The sequence below is a fragment of the Momordica charantia genome (assembly GCF_013281855.1).
Source record: "Momordica charantia cultivar OHB3-1 chromosome 2 unlocalized genomic scaffold, Mcharantia_2.0 BLBB01000002.1, whole genome shotgun sequence".
Classification (NCBI taxonomy): Eukaryota; Viridiplantae; Streptophyta; class Magnoliopsida; order Cucurbitales; family Cucurbitaceae; genus Momordica; species Momordica charantia.
In genome coordinates this window covers 3,997,997-4,018,982 of record NW_028275160.1, presented here as the reverse complement: position 1 = coordinate 4,018,982, position 20,986 = coordinate 3,997,997, and the positions used below count along the sequence as shown (strand labels likewise).

General features: G+C 35.8%; 4 protein-coding genes and 1 non-coding gene across 6 annotated transcripts; 3 read left to right on the top strand and 2 right to left on the bottom strand.

Annotated features, from left to right (window-relative positions):
• Positions 1–19: 19 nt before the first annotated feature.
• On the top strand, positions 20–92 carry TRNAA-AGC (transfer RNA alanine (anticodon AGC)). The gene has a single exon. It is a non-coding gene; the product is annotated as a tRNA-Ala (tRNA).
• A 1,234-nt stretch (positions 93–1,326) lies between these two features.
• Positions 1,327–4,308, top strand: LOC111010995 (transcription factor ILR3). The gene is made up of 5 exons (XM_022284599.2): positions 1,327–1,582; positions 2,740–2,799; positions 3,339–3,416; positions 3,490–3,652; positions 3,849–4,308. Exons 1-5 carry the CDS (start codon positions 1,437–1,439, stop codon positions 4,116–4,118), a joined length of 717 nt encoding a protein of 238 aa, XP_022140291.1. The 5' UTR covers positions 1,327–1,436; the 3' UTR covers positions 4,119–4,308.
• Positions 4,309–4,664: 356 nt separating this feature from the next.
• Positions 4,665–5,810, bottom strand: LOC111010993 (blue copper protein 1a). Its single transcript, XM_022284598.2, has 2 exons — positions 5,436–5,810; positions 4,665–5,344 (listed from the first exon to the last, which is right to left on the bottom strand). Exons 1-2 carry the CDS (start codon positions 5,599–5,601, stop codon positions 4,788–4,790), a joined length of 723 nt encoding a protein of 240 aa, XP_022140290.2. The 5' UTR covers positions 5,602–5,810; the 3' UTR covers positions 4,665–4,787.
• Positions 5,811–8,704: 2,894 nt separating this feature from the next.
• Positions 8,705–10,808, top strand: LOC111011216 (ERV-F (C)1 provirus ancestral Env polyprotein, putative (DUF604)). Its single transcript, XM_022284913.2, has 2 exons — positions 8,705–10,254; positions 10,378–10,808. The coding sequence occupies exons 1-2, from the start codon at positions 8,938–8,940 to the stop codon at positions 10,486–10,488; spliced, it is 1,428 nt and encodes a 475-aa protein (XP_022140605.1). The 5' UTR covers positions 8,705–8,937; the 3' UTR covers positions 10,489–10,808.
• A 4,308-nt stretch (positions 10,809–15,116) lies between these two features.
• BBX10 (B-box type zinc finger protein with CCT domain-containing protein) lies at positions 15,117–18,274 on the bottom strand. 2 transcript variants are annotated; one of them, XM_022284955.2, is made up of 7 exons: positions 17,562–18,274; positions 17,351–17,471; positions 17,247–17,284; positions 16,690–17,039; positions 16,254–16,433; positions 15,643–15,746; positions 15,117–15,384 (listed from the first exon to the last, which is right to left on the bottom strand). In XM_022284955.2, exons 1-5 carry the CDS (start codon positions 18,147–18,149, stop codon positions 16,307–16,309), a joined length of 1,224 nt encoding a protein of 407 aa, XP_022140647.1. In that variant the 5' UTR covers positions 18,150–18,274; the 3' UTR covers positions 15,117–15,384; positions 15,643–15,746; positions 16,254–16,306. The 2 variants fall into 2 exon arrangements, with proteins under 2 accessions (XP_022140647.1, XP_022140645.1); XM_022284953.2 differs by having other exon boundaries at positions 17,247–17,471; positions 17,562–18,273.
• Positions 18,275–20,986: the final 2,712 nt, after the last annotated feature.

The window sequence follows — 20,986 nt, the reverse complement described above, 5'->3', positions numbered from 1 at the left end:
GGTAACATTTATTTCATCTGGGGATGTAGCTCAGATGGTAGAGCGCTCGCTTAGCATGCGAGAGGTACGGGGATCGATACCCCGCATCTCCAATTCCCACATATCTTTTCCCTTTTTTCCCCATGGCTCTGGAGGGCCCATATTTTTCCTGGGCCGAAGCAACGAAGTAGTTATATTGGGCCTCGGGAGGAGCCCATTGAACTCAGAATAGTGGGAGAGAGAGAGAGAGAGAGCTGTGCATGAAAAGAAAACTTCAGAGAAAAAAAAAAAACCATTTAAAAAAGTTGCAAAGTTAGAAAGAATCAGATTGTGTCATGAATGAGCGAGGTCGGAAGCTCCTGGGTAGTTGTTTCTTTCATTTTCATTGCGTCATGGTACGACCATTTCCTCCTTGTTCTACTTCCCCAAATTCGATTCCCCAAAAATTCTCTCTCATTTTCATATTCTCTTCTAATTATCATATTACTTTTGTCTTTCACTGCAACCTCTGTTTTTTTTCTTTAATTATTATTATGTTTACGTCTCTCAATTTTGGATGTCCTATTTATCTTTATCACATTTAGAATAAAACAAATACTTATCGTGAAAACAAATATTTTTGGTAAGATTTTGGTTGAAGATAATAAAATTTAATTTCAAATGAGAGAGGTGGAAGAAAATAGTTAAACGGTAAATGACAGGTCTGAGTGATGACAAACAATTAGAAACTAAAACAAATTGTGAAAAAATAAAAAAGAAAGGTAAATTGTGATAAATAGCATAAATATAGTATAAAAATTAAAATTTTGTAATGACAGTTTTGTAGAGCAAGTGACTTTCAGTGATGTCACGAGTTAGATAGATATCTATCATATAGTGTGTATGAAACATGTATGAACTGATATATTGATAATTTTGAAAAGAAAAATCATATTTTCTGGTTTGTGCTAAATTTGAGATTACTTTGAGTCATGAACCGCCTAGAAGGAAACATCTTTGGAAAACATATTTATAAGGATTTTGAATTTGGCATCTACATTTTAGTATTTCCAAATGGAAAATGAAAAATCGCCGAACAATCCTTTGCAGCTTTCTTCTGTAATTTCGAAAAACCAAAAAACTCAGCCCCAAAACTCAGGTCAATGATAAATCCAATCACACTTCCCCACTCTTCCTGAATTAATTAATCAAAATGATGATGATCATTTTGGGTGGAAAAAATGGAAATGACCTCGCCCTGAATAGAAAAAAGGGAAAAAAGCAAGAAAATTTGAAAACCAGGCCATGGCCCCCACCATGGTCCCCAGCGCCCTTTTTGCTCCCACACAATTGCCTCCTCTTTCTATTTTCCATCCAACCAAACAGTTTCGGAAAGTGTTATTTAGTATTCTCCATCCATGGTGGGTACGCTTTAATTTTCTAGTTCATGCAGCCTCTTCTTCCCTCCAAAACCACCAATGGACTACTCTTCCGGCAATTGGAATTGGCTCTTCGACTACACTACAATGGATGATATCGCCGTCGCCGCCGCCGACTTCTCGCCGCCGCAGTCCATCAGTTTCACCTGGTCCAATCCCTCCATCAACTTTTCATCCAAAGACAGGTGGGTGTTATGCTATACTATACCTCCGCTTTAACTATTCCTTTAGTCTCCGAAATTCAAATATGGGTGTCCGTAGGGTGCGAATTCGTTTTTGTCAAAATTTGAATGAGTTTCTTACTTGCTTTGGAGATGGGTATTTTTGTACACCCTTTTTTATTCCTATTATCCTGTATATGGTTATTATGTTCATTCAAAAACCGAACAGCCAATCAGCTACAACATATGGTCTTCCCCCTTTAACTCTCTCCTCTGCTTTTGCGCAAGGAAATATCAATTGGCCAATTTCTGTTGCTTTTATGTCGCTAGGAGGCTATTAGGGACTGAAGAAGTCAGTTTTTTTGCTGCTTTTGTGCCTTTAAGGGGCACTTGTATACGGAAGCAAAAGTTATTAGCTGTAAATTTTGGCTTGATCTTCACTACTATGCTATAGCATGTGATAAACTGGAGAATCTTTTTAGCAAGTTAATAATCAATTAGTCCTGTTTCCTCATGCGGATACAAAACATTCTAGTTCCCATGATCCCTCTTGAACATTGGGTGGTGGACTTGTTGGATCTGTACCTTTCTATTGTTCTATTTTTAATTTGATGTCAGATCAATTTCCTCAGAGGGGTTCAATTGTTTTGGTTGGCATCAGGTTGTAAATATTACTGAAGTGTAGATTAGCATATACAATAACACTTGGTAAATCTTAACTATCTTTAGTATTTTAATTATTTTTTGTGATTATTTAATTTGTCTCTTTATGGATCATGTTATTATGGCAAGTTTGGTTTTGGAGATATGACGTCAATGATAGTTCAGTCAAAGGTATTAATGAGCTCCTGAGCCTCTTAGATGGGATGATTCATGCTGTTTTTGGTCAAGCTTAAAAATATTGCTGATTTGGTGAGAGCATCATTTAGGAGTCCCTGTTTTCATCTAATTACCAGCTAACGCTTACTCAAGCCTGTAGGGTAATCTAAATTCATTGCTTTATCTTATACATAAGTAAAGGTCTTACAGTTTTACTCTCTAGTAAAAGGATAAGCCTCCATAAAAGGATAAGCAAAGCTGGATCCGTTAAGCCCTGACTGTGTTGGAGTTTGCATGCGTGAAATGAGTTTGTTTTTATCTCAAATTTTCATTGTTATTGACTGGATATTTACTTTTTCCAGCCTGGATGTAGACTGCTCATGTGGAGATCAGGACAGCTTACAGGAAGTGGGTCGGAAACGGTAAGCTCTATCTGGTATTACTGAAGATTTGTCAAATGTTTGGAGTAGCTAAACAAGGTGAAGTACGTTTTTGTTTACTAAACTATCTGCAAGGAGCTACAATGTATCATTATCTAAACAAAGCTAATATTGAAAGAAATGACTACTTATCCTGGAAATCAAAATGGAAGCATTGACTGTTAGGAGTTCAGCTTGAGTGTAAATGTGCTAGTAGAAGTCATTATTATTGTTCTCATTCCCATTCCCTTCGAACTCAAGCTGGAAGAAGTGACCAAGGGCAAAAATGTTTCCTCAAAAAGCCACCACTAGAGATAGATATAATAGCCATATCGCTTCAGATTGTAATGTCATAAGACATAAAAACTCCTCAATTGATTCTATCACGCAGAAGAAAGAAGAGGAGAGAATATTGATCGATGTCATAATCCCATCATGTGGCGGGGTGAATCTTGTAGTCATATTTTTAATGATCTTAAATAGGAAGCTACGCTTAAGTTAAAACAAATTATATCATTTATAGATCCTCATATATTATATAGGCCAAGGGCTGAAACAAGTGCGGCATCTGCCTCCAAAGCTTGCAGAGAGAAATTGAGGAGAGATAAGCTGAATGAGAGGTACCATGTTATCAATTATTACTTTATTCTTCAATCTCTTTGTACTAATGCACCATCTTATAATGATTGCAAGGTTCTTAGAATTGGCTGCAATCCTGGAACCTGGAAAACCACCCAAAACAGACAAGGTTGCAATCTTGAGTGATGCTATCAGAATGGTGACTGATTTACAATGTGAAACCCAGAAGCTGAAAGAATCAAAAGAGGATTTGAAGGCAAAAATCAAAGAATTAAAGGTGAGATCGATACGGTACCCAATGGACCTACCAAGCTCGTTTCCACCTTGAATGAGAACTTTTTATAAACACTTGCTTGATCTGTTCTCCTCTTCTTGCTATCACCCTTCATGTACATTTGAAGAGTTCACTTCCATCTGATACACAAATACAGGAATATACTATCTCTTGATTTCTAAGCTCAGTATGCTTACAGGTTGAGAAAAATGAACTTCGTGATGAGAAGCAGAGGTTGAGAGCTGAGAAAGAAAAGTTGGAGCTGCAAATCAAAGCGGCAAATACTCAAGCAGCTGACGTCCAGCGTCCTCCCTCTGCATTGTCAGCTGCATTTACAGCACAAGGGCAAGCTGCTGGCAACAAGTTGATGCCTTTCATTGGTTATCCTGGCATTGCCATGTGGCAGTTCTTGCCACCTGCAGCAATCGACATATCCCAGGATCACGTGCTCCGTCCACCGGTTGCTTAAAGGGGAGGACAATTGACTTGGTTCGTTTACCTGTGCTGTTGTGATTAACTATGGCCTTTATATGTTTATGTTCTGTTTTAACCGTGTGTTTGGTTTTCAATTGTTGAAGAAGCTTCTGGTGGTGTGAAGACTAGCAGATCATGTTACATTGCTAACTCTATATAAAATAAAAGCAAGTGTTTACATAATTTCTCTATGTTTTCTCATCTCAGTTAAAATACATAAGTTTGAGCTTATATTTACTCAAGACCAAGATTCTTTTACTTCAAAATAAATCTGAGACCAGTCAAACATACAGCCGTTGTCTTGAATTTGATGACAAGTAGTACGAAAAGTTTGATGGTTAACTTTAATTTGCTTTATATCTAAAAGAATGGCCAATAGAGAGAATCTTTCCTTTGATGAAATGTTTGGGAATGCCAGAAGGCAGCTTCTTTAATATCTCAATTATGTCCACTCCTCGATATTCTTGCTCATTGATTAGCAATGCAGCTCATCAGTTGGGAATCATTCTCAGTCAGATCATCATTTGTAATGTCTGTAAGATAGTTTGAAATGGCCTGGCTAGTAAAAAGCCTTTTTATTTATTGGAATGGTGTAGATTGAAAGCATCAGTGCAAAAAATGACAGTGGAATTACAGTGAAATGTATATGGAAAATGAATAATTTTCAGATGGCCAAGAGCATTATGATGACGAAGCTGAATCCAACAGAGAGATGAGCCGTGAAGCGGCATTTGTAAGCCGATGAAGGCGGCGGTGGCGGCGGAGTTGTGGGAGGTGCTGTAGGATTCAATGGCATGTCAAATGGAAATGGAGGGGTCGGAGACTCCGCCTCCGGTGCTGGCGCTGGTGATCGTGGAGTTGGTCCAGGAGGCGGCGCCGGCGGGCTCACGTGAGAATCAGGTGGTGGAGCCAGAGGAGATTTTGTTGGGGGTTTCGCAGCAGCTTTAGGGGGTGCAGCCGGAGAAGAAGTAGGTGGTGCCGGCGGAGGGGACGGAGTTGCTTCCGGCGGCGGCGAAGAAGTTCCAAGGGTGTCGATTTCAATCTTCATTCCGGTGCTGCAGTGGCCGGGCGTCCCACAAATGAAGAATCTCTTGCCGGCGGTGGAAAGACCGATGGCTGTGCTGCCGTCGGTGTGCTTCTCAATCGGATTGCTCGCTGAACACGAGCTGAAATCTGCCTCATTAACTTCAAGCACATCGTGGTTCGCTGAGTACTCAAAAACTGTCAAGGATTCAACCGGTAAAATTTCAGTTTGGTTCCAATTAGAAACAAACTATTGAAAATGGGCAAGAAATAAAATGAAAGGACCAACTTAGAACATCCCCAACGACGAATTTTTTGGAGGAAGCCCAAGATTTGAAATCGGTGCCAATTTCCCAGCCACCAGAATCTCCAACCGTGTAATTAGCAGCCATGGCTAATTGAACCACCATTGTGGCCGCAACCGCCAACGCCAATAGCGTTCTTGAGGCGGCCATGCTGAAGCAGAAATTCAAATCCTCAAAGCCACAGAGACAAACTTGAATGGGCTTCTCTTTGCGTCTCTGTTTACATAATTAAGCTTCTATAAAAAGACGTGCCAATGATAAGCTGTGTTTCAGAATTTCAACGTCGCGTGCCTTAGTTTAATCTCTAATGAAATTAAATATTTGTTCAAGTGTTCGGAATTGTTCAAAGATGTCGTGAATATATTTGCTATTGAAAATTCATTCAAATTGTTTTCCGCCGAACCCTCGCGGGGCTCATAATGGAGCTATATGGAGTTTGTTTTGTGGTGTCCATGTCAGTGCGAAATTGCAAGCACGTTTAAGGCTCATTTTTTAGGCTTAAGATAAGATTTTACCAAAATAATAATAATAAAGAAGGAACACAAACATGCAGCAGCAGAACGTACAATCAGTGATCTGGTCAACTTGTGTTAAAAAAAAAAAAGAATTATTTGGTCAACTTGATTATTGTATAACAGACGATTGTGTTAGTTGTTGGGTTGAGATGAGAATCAACAAAATTAATCCAGGTCAACGGGTACCATCTGGAGCCAACTGTGTTTATTTAATTTTAAATTTGAAATTACCTGCCCTGTTTGTGCATATAGAAATGAAAGTCCACACTCCACAACCACAACAACACTACAAAAAAGAAATTGAACTGGCCGCTGGGATATATAATAACTGCCCCCATATGAGTACCCCACTTATATAGCTTTTTCTAGGTTGGTTAGATTTGGATTGGATGTTCATTTGAGTTTTTTAGACTTTGATATCCTATTAATATTTATGGTGTCCAACTCAAATTTACTATCCTATGTTATAAATCATTGTTATGTATCTTATCTTTTCAATATGAGATTCTCAACGCATTCGTTTAGAATTAGAAGATGAAGAACCATAGTAAAGGTAAAATTTGTATAATTTAATTCGTACCTCATGGCTTATGCTGCAGCTCAAGGTAATCACTAATTTTCATAAATAACCAATTAATCTACTATAATATTCATATATATATATAATTGTTATTTTTGTGTTAACAAAGCTTAACAGTGAGTTCAAATTCTCTTTTTCCATTTATTGTACTAAAAAACAATTGTTTTTATAATATTTTAAATGAATTGGGCTGGACGCGGGTATGAAAATATGGGCGGGCTTAAAGGTTTAAGGAAGCACTGCCTCCCTGACTTGTAAGCCCAGGATAAAAAATAGTGGGCCGATTCGAGAAGCCCAAAGTTCACCCAATTTTCTTCTTCTTAAAGCAAAATTAATACTATTCCATATATATACATATTTATCCTTTTATAATAACTAATCAATATTACTCTGTCCCTTTCCATTTTTTACCATAATCTAAAAAATGTCAGGTTTTTAATGACATTCTCAATCGGTTCTTGAAAAATAATATCAATAAGAAGGATATATTTGAACTTCCTTGAGTTTTACTCAAATAAATTTTTTATTGGCCGTTGAAGAATTTACAAATTTAACTACTTGTCTACCCTAGCCTACTTCAACTCAAATTAATAATAGGAAATAAAGATAAACAAACATTTATAAGTCAAGGAACATAATTACAAATTTTGAATTTAAAAAACTTAATAAATACATACACTACAGAATTCAAAATATAATGACGGGGTTGGGAATTCAACCTTTTAATTGTGTTTCCTTGGTGGGGTGAACAAAGTGACGTTAAATGAAACTAAAGGCAAATTTAATTTTGTTTGCTTATTACCGTACCTTGGTATCTAAGTAATAGGTCCATAAATAAAAGTTTAGATATATAGTAAATGGAGGCATTAATTAATTAAGAAAAAAAGAATTGTAATCTGGTAGCTTAAAGAGGTAATCACATTGGAAGTTGGAATTTGGATGGGGCCTGTAACTAAGGAGAGGGCACATGGAAAATGGCCTCGGCCTTCGCCAAATTAAGCACAACAAACTGGATTTTACGCTTCTTCGCAACTTCAGTTTTATTTATTTCTAATTTTTCGAATCACAGACTGAAGAGCAGTTGCAGTTTCGTCTTCCTTACGACAGCTTCATATTGTTGACTTCCAATTTGCCTCTAAATCGCTAGCATCGACCTCTGTACTTCAACCTACGACCATACTAACATAGTTTAATTGAATAGAATAACATAGATACATATATCAAGTCGAACCAAGTTTAAGTGAATAAAATAATTGCCAATCCGAGTGTTTCAGAATAAAAGGTCATGAGTTCGAATCTCCCGCTCCCACTTACTCTATAAGAAAAAAAGTGATAATATAATTTTTAAAGATTTGATTTCACTTTAAATTTGTAAAATGTGATAATTTAGGCAACAAATAAAAAAGTAGTTGCAAAAAGAGGAAGAAAATGTTTTGTTTTGAATTGTATACTTTCTACAATGCATCATTTTTTAATGACTCTTCATTTTGTTAGATTTAATCTTATGTGAATGTTAACATTTTCTACCTACCAAGTTAAAACATTAGCCATGAATTATCAATAAATTACAAAAAAATTAAACGAATAAAACTTTCTTAACCGAACCACATAAATATCCAAACTCTAATATTCAACAGTACATAACACCTAACATTTTTAAGGATGAATAAATGGGAGGAAACGACAATGCAGAGGTTCGAACACAAGATCAAGACCTTCTGCTCTCATACCATATTAAAGAGAAATAAACCACAACTCAACCCAAAAGTTTGAACTGATGGATTCCATAAATTTAATTCAACGTGAGTCTAACTCAATTGGTTAGACTAAAAGATGATATATTCGAACTCACTCCTAAGTCCTACATATTGTTGTATTAAAAAAATATATAGATTAAAATACTATTTAAGTCAATGTACTTTCAACTTTAATTCATTTTGGTCATGTTTATTCATTTTAATCTCCGTACTTTAAAAATATTCATTTTGATATTTGTATTTTTAAAAAGTGACAATTTCGATCTCTTAATTTTATTTTTAGTCACATTTTTTCTATCACAATTTCAACCTGGTACAACATAGAATCTAATGTTAACCAAAGTAAAAAAAAAAAAAAAAAAAGCATATGATCAAAATCTGTAAATGGCTCATAAATCTTGCAATAAATAGGAAAGAAAAGCGAATTCCCATATTGAAAAATTGGCAAACATATCTTAGCTTTGCTTTATAATCAGAATCAGCGAGAACGAGAACGAGAAGTAACGCAGTCGCAGGTAACTAACACAAGACTTCCAACGTGACTTTGCTTTTCTCGCGGACTGCGCTCTTTCACTTTCGATCTCTATATGAAATCAAATCCAAGCTCTCCCATCATAAACACTAAAACCCAACCATGGCGATGCTCCATTCACCCATCAAGCACCAATCTTCTTCCTCCCCACTCGCAATCCTCTTCCTAATCTCTTCCTCTCTATGCGTCGGTTACCTCTTCTCCTCTGTTTTCTTGTTCCGCAGTTTCCATTCCCCTCAAACCCAAACAGACGCCTCCGCCTCCTCCCCTCTCTCGCTCCATCAAATCGTCTTCGGAATCGCCTCCAACCAGAATTCATGGCCCGCCAGAAAGGACTACGTCCGATTATGGTGGAAGCCCAATCTCATGCGGGGCTGCGTTTTCGTCGACCAACTTCCTCCCGACGACCCACAAAACTCAAACGACGACGCTTCTTCTCTTCCCGCCCTTTGCATCTCCGGCGACACTTCCGGCTTCCGTTACACTTACAGAAACGGTTACCGATCAGCGATTAGAGTAGCGCGGGTGGTTCTGGAAACAATTGCCGCCGGGCATTCCAACGTCCGGTGGTACGTTTTCGGAGACGACGACACGCTTTTCTTCCCGGAGAATCTGGTGAAGACTCTGTCCAAATACGACCACAACCTCTGGTACTACGTCGGCAGCAACTCAGAGACGTACACCCAAAACAGAGTGTTCGATTTCGAAATGGGATTTGGCGGAGCCGGATTCGCCATAACCCAATCTCTCGCCGAATCGCTTCGTAAAGTTTTCGATTCCTGCCTCGAGCGGTACCCCCATCTCTACGGAAGCGATTCTCGAGTCCAATATTGCGTGGCGGAGCTGGGAGTGAAACTGACCCACGAAGCAGGTTTTCATCAGGTGGATCTGAAGGGCAACATTTTTGGTCTATTGGCCGCACACCCGGTGACTCCATTGGTGTCCTTGCACCATTTGGATCACATAGACCCAATTTTCCCCAACATGACGACGAAAGAAGCGCTCCGGCATCTATTCGAGTCCGTGGAGGTGGATCCTCAGAGGGTGGTGCAACAGAGTGTCTGCTACGACCGATGGTTCTCTTGGACGATTTCTGTGTCGTGGGGTTACGCCGTTGAGATTTTCGAACGGCACGTTTTCTTGCCGGACGCCACCCGGCCACGGCGGACATTTTTCCCGTGGGCGAAAGACTTGAAGGTCGAAACTGGATCTTTTTCCTTCAACACCTGGGAAATGGACGCGGACCCATGTCGCCGGCCGACGGTTTTCTACTTCGATCGTGCAAGTTCCGATTGGGATGGGTTAATTAAGAGCACTTACAAGAAGGATTTTGTGAATTGCTCCTTCGGTCCATCCTCGCCCAAGAGACTCGAAGAGGTCAGGGTTTTGTCTCGTAAGCTCGACCAAAGTGTCAAACAGGTAGTAAAATGCTCTGAATGACAAAAATGATTTTGATCCTTTCATCGGTACCCTTAGAAATGTCAATTAAATCTTGTTTTTTTAACATAAAAACTGACGTTTTTGTTTTTGGTGAATTTGCAGTTGCTGGCTCCGAGAAGGCAATGCTGTGATGTGCTACCTTCAACCGCGGGTGAAGCAATTGATATCGCCATTAGAGACTGCAAGGAAGCGGAATTAATTCACATGCATTAACATATAAACATAAATTAAATTTCTAGTGATTTGCAGGACGTGGCATTGGAATTTGCAGTGGAGTGGATGATAGTGGAAAGCTACCAATCTTTTACATTCTCAGAGAAAATGCGGGGAAGAAGCCCTTTTTGACTTTCTAGGTTTGAATTTATGGTACTTGTTTTAGAAAATAGAAATGCAATCTTTAAAGGTTGTTTTTGGAGCAAAATATAAATAATATTCATTGTATGTTGCAAACGTATGGTATGTAAACGGATGTAAAAGCATCTAACATTTTTGTAACTTACAATAAACACAATTCATGTAGTAAACCTCATACATAGTGGTTGAAAATTCAATTTCTATGTAAATGAAAGAATTTAAAAAATTTTCATTTTCTTTACGTGCATTGTTGAAACAATAGTGCGGGATAAACGCACCCATCACCAATCAACACCAAGGTATTTGTAGACTTGTTTGAAGGTAAAGCTCTATCTCCCCTTAGGCTAGCTCCACGCCCTTCTAATAATATGGAACAATATTTAGATTATAAACATTGGTCGTTAAAGTTTTTAAAAGTAAGAGAGTGATAGAAAATAGATATTATCTATTTAAAAAAAAACTTGAAATGTATCAAATTTTTAGTGATGATCAGTAGGATAATCGGTAACACCTAAGTATTTCTAATTAGTATTCTAGGTTTAATAACACAACTGCCCTGCATTTGACTTTGACCAAGGGTTCGTGTCACCATCAACATAACCCTCTTAAACAATATTAACCCTAACAAGTCAAAAAATAACATCATGCCATTGCCAAACCCTGTACTACAACTATTAATACTTAGAAACTCAAAATGAAATGTATAGGTTGAATAAATGGGCTCGTCCACTTGGGCCTTGAGCTCTTTGATTGTGGGCTTGTATTTAGCCTTTAGCTACTACTAATATTCCTCTTTTACAACGAATCTGAAATATTATCCTAAATTTTAAAATTTTAATTTACATTAATTAAAATCTTTGTCTCTAAATTTTAATCCTAATTCCAACATAACTTGGTAGATAATAAGATAACAATTGCTTCTTTTTTTTTTCTGGAGGTTAAGGATTCTCGAAGGAAAGAAAATCCAATTATGATAGTTTTAGGGTTTAAAAAAGATACATTTTTGCAAATTGAAATATAATTTAGATCTATAAAAACTGTCACTTATATTAAAATTTACAATTTTCTTATTGTAGTTTCAAATTTAATCCTTAATTGTTAAAATATTGAACTTAATATATTTTTAAAAAATGACACAATTTGTTTTATTATCAATTAACTATAATTTATAGTCAATGAAATGATAAAGATGGCAACCAACAAATTATACATCACTTACATAAAAATTGAGAAAATTTGGAGTCAGATAAAAAAATGGCAAAATATACTTTTGGTCGTGACTTTGAAGATAGGTTTCCAACTGACTTAGTTCTAAAAAGTAGAGTTAAACTTCTGAATTTATTACCTCTAAATTTTTTTAGAGTTTTCTTTAGTCCCTTTTGACCAATTGACTTTGACTGATGGTTGATGGCAAACAAGTTTCAATGTTCTTTTTAAACATTTCTAAAATTTGAATTAAAATGAAAATGAACCTTCGATTTTAAACCAAAAGAAATAAAATATCTACATGAGGATTGGCAAATATTTACAGTTTGCATACGTAAATTAACATAGATTTAAAATTGATAAACTTTTTCAAATGTTAGTATTCATCTATCAATGAATTTTAGGTTATAAGTAAAATTCGTACAAAATTTTAAATTTTCACTTTTGTAATATTGACAAACGAGCATAATGTAAATAAATAGGTTTTCAGTCAATTTTATTTAGTTTGGTTGAACAACAAAGTAAATGGAGTATTGCCTCTAAGAAACAGTCCAGTTAATAAGGAGTTGAAGTCTCCGGGTCATATTGACTTAAAGGCCTCAAGTTCGAACCCAAAAAATATATATTCTAAATTTAATCAATGGAGTTGCAACATCAAGTTAATAATATATACTTTAATTAAAGTTTCATGAGTTAAATTAGGCTGAGTGAAGTAATCACAATATTAAATAAATAAATATTTTATACAGAAAAACAAATATTTTTATGGAATTTGGTGGTAGAATTAAAGTTTAGCGGCTGTATTCAAGAAATTTTAATTTTGAATGGTAGTTATTATTGGGCAAACAAACTCTATAATATAATGAATGGCCAGCAAAATTTTCAGATCCTCATAAATGGTTATTTATTATTCTTTGCAAGCACTCTTTTTCCATCTAACCTAGAAATTTATATTTAAAAATAATTTTATTTTTGTTCTATTAGAATATCAAACCTTGAACATATATATGATATCATAACTAATTAAATTAGGCTTAAATTGACAAATAAAAGCATATTTTAATTTCCTTAATGAACTGAACATATCTTACTTGCGCCGTGTGAATTTTATTTTAAATCAACACGTATTAATTTTGGTGGTTGGTTTGGTTGTTAGGACTAATGTGCAATTATTTGATGAGTTTAAAAAATTAATTGAATTGTAAATAACTATTATTATCATTATATATTTTGATAAAAGGGACGATGTACAAAACGGAACAGACTCGGCCATAAAATATATATGAATAGCAAAATTTAATTCAATTTAAGTATAAGTAATGAACAGTAATAATATTTTTCTCAAAATAAATAAATAAATGTTTAAATGAAAGTAACTTTAGCAATTTATATTTTATAAATGGTAATTCACAAACTATAATACGAGGGGTGGGTTTGGAAATGATTTTGTGCAAAAATCACCGTTGACATTGCCAAAATTTTTGGTAAATTAAAAATTAACTTTGAATTGATTTTTTAAGATAGCACTGTAATTTTGAAAAATCAATAATACTTAAAATCTCTTTTTTCAAAATTACTAATATCATCGCCACTTCCAAATAAACCCTCAAATCTCATCAATCAAATCGCTTTTTTGAGAAATAATCAATCTCTTCATACCTCCACGACTTGAGATCTAGTTTCGATGATTCTATTTTTGAACTCTATTGACAAAAAGAAACCACAGTAACAAAGAAGTTGTCTTGTTTTTCTTTGCATGTCTTCTCCATGAATAATACATAGGAGACTATGTTTACATATCCAACAAATAAGTGGACTCACTCGTGTGTGTTGTTAGATATTTTGTTACACATAAGGTTTAAAATTTTTCCACCTGTCTGGTGAGTGGTGAGTAACAAGGACACGAAAGGGCAATGATGAGAAAGAGAGAGAGGTGAGGAAGGCATATGGTCCATTGGTTTTGTTTCATGATATCTAAAAAAAAGAGAGAGGCAGAGGCATTGGATTTGAATTTGTAGCGTTACAGTTAGCAGCACAGCACTTGAATATTGAATTGAAGGATTTAATTTGTATGTGTCATCCACACCACACGTGGCTTTTCATTTCAACACATAAATCAATTTGTGGACAGCGACTCTCCTCCCCCTCCCAATTTCCAATTCCCAACACATTTTTCTATTTTCATTCTCATTTCCCATATTACCCCTTTCTGTGTGGGTCCCCCAGCTTTTAGAGCTTTCGTTCCAGGCCACTCACCTCTTCCTTTCTCCTCATTATTCACTTCTTTCTTTATTTAAAACTTACCCCTCCCCCCCTTCTTTTGTGGCAAAAAGGGGTCTTTGCTTTCATTTTATACAACTGTGTGGAAATAAATGGGCCTGTCACGTAGTGGCAAACATGTCATTATGCTCTAAATCCATTTTCCATTGTAAGAACTAGAATTTTGTGGCTATATATACTCTCTCTCTCGGAGCCTTCCCGGGGCATGCCACATCTACATTTTGTGTTGCCAGAGACAATGTGTAAAGGAGTGGGAGAGGGAAGAAACCACGCCCACGGCGGCTTCCGCCAGTTTCCGCCGGTGATGTGCGAGCTCTGCAACTCCAAGGCTTCCTTGTACTGCCAAGCGGACGATGCGTATCTGTGTAGGAAATGCGACAAATGGGTTCATTGTGCTAATTTCTTGGCCCAGCGGCATATTAGGTGCATCCTCTGTAAGACTTGCCAAAACCTTACGCAAAAGTACCTCATGGCAACTTCTACTGAGCTCCTCCTTCCCACCATCCTCACTTCCACCCAACAAACGCACTCTAACAATGCCAATCCTAACAAATGCTGTTCACTAATGCTCACAACGCCTTTTCTCTTTTTGTAAAATCTTAGTCGTTCAACTCTGTTTCTTTCTCCTCTCTCTAATCTTCAATTTGCGAGTCTGCAAATCAGACCGAGATCATACTCTGGAAAGAAACAGCGTCGAGTTCTTGTTTGTAATCTCAAGTTACTGGTTTATGACTTTAGTTTATACATTTTCTGCTTCATCTGCCTGCTGGAATTATGTTGTTTTCTAATTTGAAACGCTGCTGGGTGTGAAAGCAGTTTCTTTAAATTTGCCCAACATTTGATCTCTTGGCTGTGATTTTAACAAAAGAGAGGTTTTGGAAACAAAAACCAAAAAACCAAATCGCTATCAAAGGTGTCGTCCATGTTTGGCAGCAAATTTCTCTGGCTTATTGTTATCTGAGCAGAGAATTGAAAAAAAAAAAAAAAAAAAGAAGCTGAAAGAAAAAAATTTTGAAGTTGTATTATTATTCCTCAAAATTGTTTTTTATTACACTCTCGAAAACTATCAACTCGGCCCAAAGTGACCAAAACGGATTACGTGGGAGTAAAAAGAATAAACATATAAATGCACTGATGAAAATTGAGGTGCAGCTATGCCTGATAAAAACGGCGTGGGTGAAAGGGCAAGAGGTAAATCATCGTGGTACTCGAGTTGGCCCTCGAAGGTCTTTATCACTTGTTTATCCTTACTGAAATCCTTCACCATTGCTGCAGTAGAGACGATTAAGAGAAATTTAACAAGGATTTATAATAGACCTGGGTTACTCTTCGAGAGAAATTTATTTCAGAAAAGTAAAGTTAAATGGTCGAGAGAAATTTATTTCAGAAAAGTAAAGTTAAATGGTTGAAAGGAGGATGAACCCATGAATATTGAATAAATATTGTTAAACAAATGAAGAAGCAACTAATTTCCCTGAGAAAGCTATTGGCCAATTTGACAAGAAGAAGAATGAATATGCTGCTTACCTCTTCAGGGCAATTTAAAACTGCTCCTGTATGAACAACGATGGCTGTGATTATCTGCAGATTATAGAGCCTGTATTGGCTATGGCTATATCTTTATCTACAACCTGCACGGTACAAAGTCGTCAGTGATCAAATCGCTTATCTTATAGCAACAAGATGGAAAGTGCAAAAAATAAAAGATTGAAAGTGCAAGATCTTCGATTCATTCTTTATTAGTTTCTATTCATACACTACGTCTAAGATCAACAGGGAATATGGAAAACAGAAACAAGAAATAAGGTAAAAAAATGAATATCCTTAAGATCCATTTTCAAATATAGCAGCAAGCAATATGAAAAATAAGTGGCTGATTGACAGGGGAAGTTTTTGTTCTAAGGACCAGTTTTCTCCGTTTCTAGTTGCTTTTACAATCATATAAATGAACCAAAAGGAAGATCTTTCCTTCAGATATGAGGTAAGGACCTCAGATCATGTTTGAATGCCGTCTTTAAACTTTATCGTTAGATATCAAACTTTAATGGCTAAAAGACTTTTTCCTTGTTCATTGAATTAGAAACAGAGAGATTGAAATACAAGGCCATAAATTTCACGATGTGCTGCACAAGGAATACCTTGTTCAATATGGCTTTTTGTCTTGGAAATCGGGAATTGAAATTATCATAGCTTAGAAGTTTCTTGTCACGAGAGGATCGTAATCATAGGCTTCACCTGCTTTCACAAAACGACCTTTCACCCTTTTTCTTGTATCAGCTCTCGCTTTGCGAGATGCATATCTTATTTGCTTTCCAAATCTGAACACGAAGGAGGTGCAAAGATCATCAGTGGAATGATTGGAAGAGCCACCTCTCTTCTCAAAATTGGCTCATATTACTTGCCAGTTTTCAACAATAAAATGCCAGATAATGACACTGCAAAAGCAGAATCTTTATATCTCAACGGCAGAAGCCATGAGGATGAATGAAAATACCTCACACTAAACATGTTATCCAAAGAGATGCATGCAAATGATGGTAAGACAAGAGAAAAAAAGAAAAAAAGGATACTTACGTTCTAGTTTTTTTCTTTTCATTGTATCTCATCTTAGCTTTATCCCTGTTCCTGTCCTTTGCTTGTGGACCGATAACTTCCATACTAGGATCCCATGAGGTTTCTGTCAAAAATGCTGGCGATAAACCGCAGTCTTGATAATCTGCAGCACTGCTTTCGCCAGTGATATTCGACAGTGAAAGTGAAATGCTTGAATGAACCTGACCGGTAGGAAATCCAATGTTGAGATTTCCGTTGCAACTAGGATTCATAAGCATGCAATTTGAATTGCCATTTTGAATCGTGTTCATGGAAAGACCGACTTGGGATGAATGAAATCCCATATAATCTTGTTGCCCCGGTGATGACTCCTAAATTAAAATGAAAACTACTATTAGTATTAGCGATGCATCAAAATCCTGAAAACTTCGCACAACCAAAAGCAGACTGAATATTTTCGGCAATCCAAAAGATGCAATCGGGAGCCATTATTAATGGCCCCTCCCTACGGTGCTTGCTTGTCAATGGAATGCACATCTAAAATGTCCTGAAATGTACACAAGTTGTTTCCTACATACCTCAATAGCATTCTCAACAGGGCCATTAGATTCAGTCCCTGACAAGTTTTTATCCATTAGAAGATATTCCAATTCTCCATCCTGGAATTGACATTTGACTGTACCTTGTGGACACGCAAATAACTCCTCCCCACCTTCCAAGTTGAGCGGGACATTCCCAATATTCAGGCCCTCACATATATCGTTATTGTCATGAGTTGCAATATCCTTAAAATCGGTACAACTCTGAAATCACAGGTCGCAAGAATCAAATACAGTCCCTGACATGGATCTGAATCAGATCTACAATGCGGAGATGAAATGTAAGTAGAGTACCTTCGGAAGATCGGAGTCATCGGAAAGAAACGAGGGCTGGGGTCTGGAGAAAGGCAGCTGGTAAGAGGGATTGGGAGGAAAGGCGGAAGCGGGGGCGATCCAGGGCTCGAACTTAGAGCAAGAATCAAGGTCATTCAACTTGGGGGCGCCCAATCCAGCAGCTTCGACATCCGTCAAAGAGATGGAATTGTCGTTTATAGATGGCGTGGGGAGTGAGGCCCAATCGGCGGCAGCATCGAAGCCAGTGGAACAGGAAGGGGCCTCGAGAACGGAAGACCAAATCCGGGAGAACTCGGGCATGGAGGGGCAACCGGTGTAACAGTGGAGGACCGGACGGCGATGGCCGACGGAGGAGCAAGCATTGCCGTTCCAGTCGCAGCCGTGACAGAGGGAGAGTTTATCATCCATACAGCGGACAATGGCGGGCTGGGCATTGCACTTATCGCACAACAGAGAGCGGAGATGGCGTCGCGATAAGGAATTGGCGGAGTGGACACTCCCGTCACAGTGCAAACACAGACGAGCCGAATCGGATTTACAATAAACAACCGCTCTCACCACTCCACAGAACTCGCACAGAGGTTCCATAATTTCCTCCTCCGCTTGAATGCTTTGAATTATAATAAATTAATTATAATTCTAATATTTTGTTTTTTGATCTATTCAAATTTTTCTTTTTCTTTTTTTCCTTTTTTTTCTTCTCTCTTATAACTATGCTACCGAATTTAAGCTCGTGGCGGGAATTGGGCTTTATTGTTGTAATCCTCCAACAGAAAACGTGCCAAACCTTCATCATTCAAAGTAACAGAAAAAAAAAAAACTGTCAAATCTAAACAAAACATTGTTTTTTCGTTGTTGTTTTTTTTTTCACTCGCCTCTTGACTTACTCACGGTGACGTGACACTTATTTTTGCCTCTCCATTCAAATATCTATTCTTCGATATTTCTGGTATGATGAGTATAACTAGTACTTAAAAATGTTATTTTTTTCTTTTTAATAAAAAATAAAAGGTAAAAAGCTTGATAAATATATGTATTTATTAATTACATATATCAGCAGCTACTTGTGAATCTATATGTACAACATTTGGCTTGACTTCAAAAATAAAAATATATATAACGTAGAAAATGATCTAATGGCAGTTATTTTTCACATAAAAGTGAACAGAACTCAAGTTTTTTTTTTCTTTTAATATTTAAAGAATGAGTTAACATATAATATCTTTTTAAATTTTTATTAAACTTTGAACTTTTCAACTCTTATTTTAGTCTTCGATAACTATTTTATTTTTTATTTCTAATTTTTAAAATTATATTTGTTTGCTGACAATTTTCTTTAGTATAGTATGTTTTAATCTTTCTTATAAATAAATTTGAAACTTTCTTATAAATAAATTTGAAACTTCAGCCAAATTTTAAAACCATGATAACAAGTTTTTGAAAACTACTTTTTCCTAATTTTCAAATTTAAATTTAAATTTTGAATATATATTTTTTTAGAGAATATGCAAAACAAAAATATATAAGTAAAAGCAGGGTAAATTTTATTTAAAAAAAACAATCTCATTGTTGTTAATTTTTATTTAATAAAATCCTGACAAGGACACATGACACATTTTGCTTATTTATCTAACAAATAAATTGTTTATGCCATTGAACTCGCTATAGTAAATGAAGTGTCAAGTTCCAAAACAATTTCATATTTTTATCAAACAATTCATTTAAAACTAATAAGAAGTATTAAAATAATTTTAGAAACTTAAGAATTAAAATAAAATATTTAAAATTAAAAGATTAGAACTAAAACAAACATTTAAAGGTTTAAAGTTTCAAATAGCAGTTAAACTATCTATAATTTGTAATTAAAACATAGCAGCAATTCCTTATACTATTTTTTATCTGCTTCAAAAATTATGATCATTCAAGAAGCAATAAGAGTTCTCTTAACAAAAAAATATAGTGTAAACTTTTTTAGAAAATACAAAAATACCGTTTTTTGTAAATTTTGTTTACAAAGTAGAATCAATTGAGAAGATAGGAGCCACGGTTGCACAAAAAAAGAAAAAAAAAATCCTTCGATCGTCTCACCGGCTAGCAAGTTACCAATTCAATTAACTATTTTGCAGAATTTCATATGGTTAAAAATAGATGAAAAGAAATTAGGAGGAGATGGAATGTGAAGTTTTTTTTTTTTTAAATATTTACCTCTGAGTGGAAGGAGATGCCGAAGTTCTGCCAAAAAATTGCTTAAAGCACAATCAACAAAGATGAAGAAGGTAAGGACAGAACCCATTAATGGCGGCAGCCAAACCAGTTTGAAGAAGAAGAAGAAAGGCAATTATCTGAATGGAGAAACAAAACTGAGCTATCCTCCGATTTTGGAACACTGTATTTTTGCTTCTACATTTGGTTATTTATTCAGGTCTTGCTTCTGCTGTTTTCTCTGCTTGACACGTGGCTACATTTGGGCCTGAGTATTGATAGTATGATGATGTGGACAGGCTGGGTTTTGAACGAGTCACAAACTGATTGACACATCATCCGACATATATGCAATTTTTCGGGGATACGAGACCTGCAACCTCCGAATCTGTAGATCGTGTTTTGTACACGTGGGACTTTCTTCTTTGCTGCCTTGGCATTGGCTGCTGGTTTTTAAATAATACTTTCTAAATTAATATATAACATATTTAAATTATTTGTTGTGAATTATTAAACTCTCTTTTCTTTTCTAATAATTAAAAACTTAACGAGGAGACTTCAACATTGGTGAGATAAAATCAAGATAAAAGATCAATTACTAATATGTTTCGATTTTTATCTTAAATTTAGATATCTGTTTTCACCTTAATTTATCTTAAAATTTAATAAATACTTTAAATTTTACTTTTGAATGAACTTCTATTTGTGAATTTTGTGATATTTATCTACTTAGTTTTAATTTTGCGTGATGCTTAATGTATGGCAAATTAATGCACATTTGTTACAAAGTTAGAAATAAAATTTAATTTTGTTTTTTTTCCACAGACAAAGTTCATAAAATTGACCCAATCAGGACCAGCCAATCCAACGAGACTCCATCAATAAATAGAAAGAGTAGCCTCATGTGTGCATTGTACTTTTTTTTACATCTACTATTTGCTACGCTCAACTTAATCTATTGTCTCACTCTATGTTTACTTTATTAAAAACTTTTCTTAATTGAACTCTAGTCCTAAATTTTTTTTATGAAAATATCATTTTTTTCGATTAAAAAAACTCGGAGTGCTAGATCCAACCTTGAACTTGTAGGCTCGAAAAATTAATTTATCATTTTTCTTCTATTTGAGTTGTTTGATGGGGTTAAATAAAAAGCTATAAAATTTCGATCCTAAAAACAAGCCAAAGATATCTACAAATTTAAACAGTGTAATTTATCACAAAAT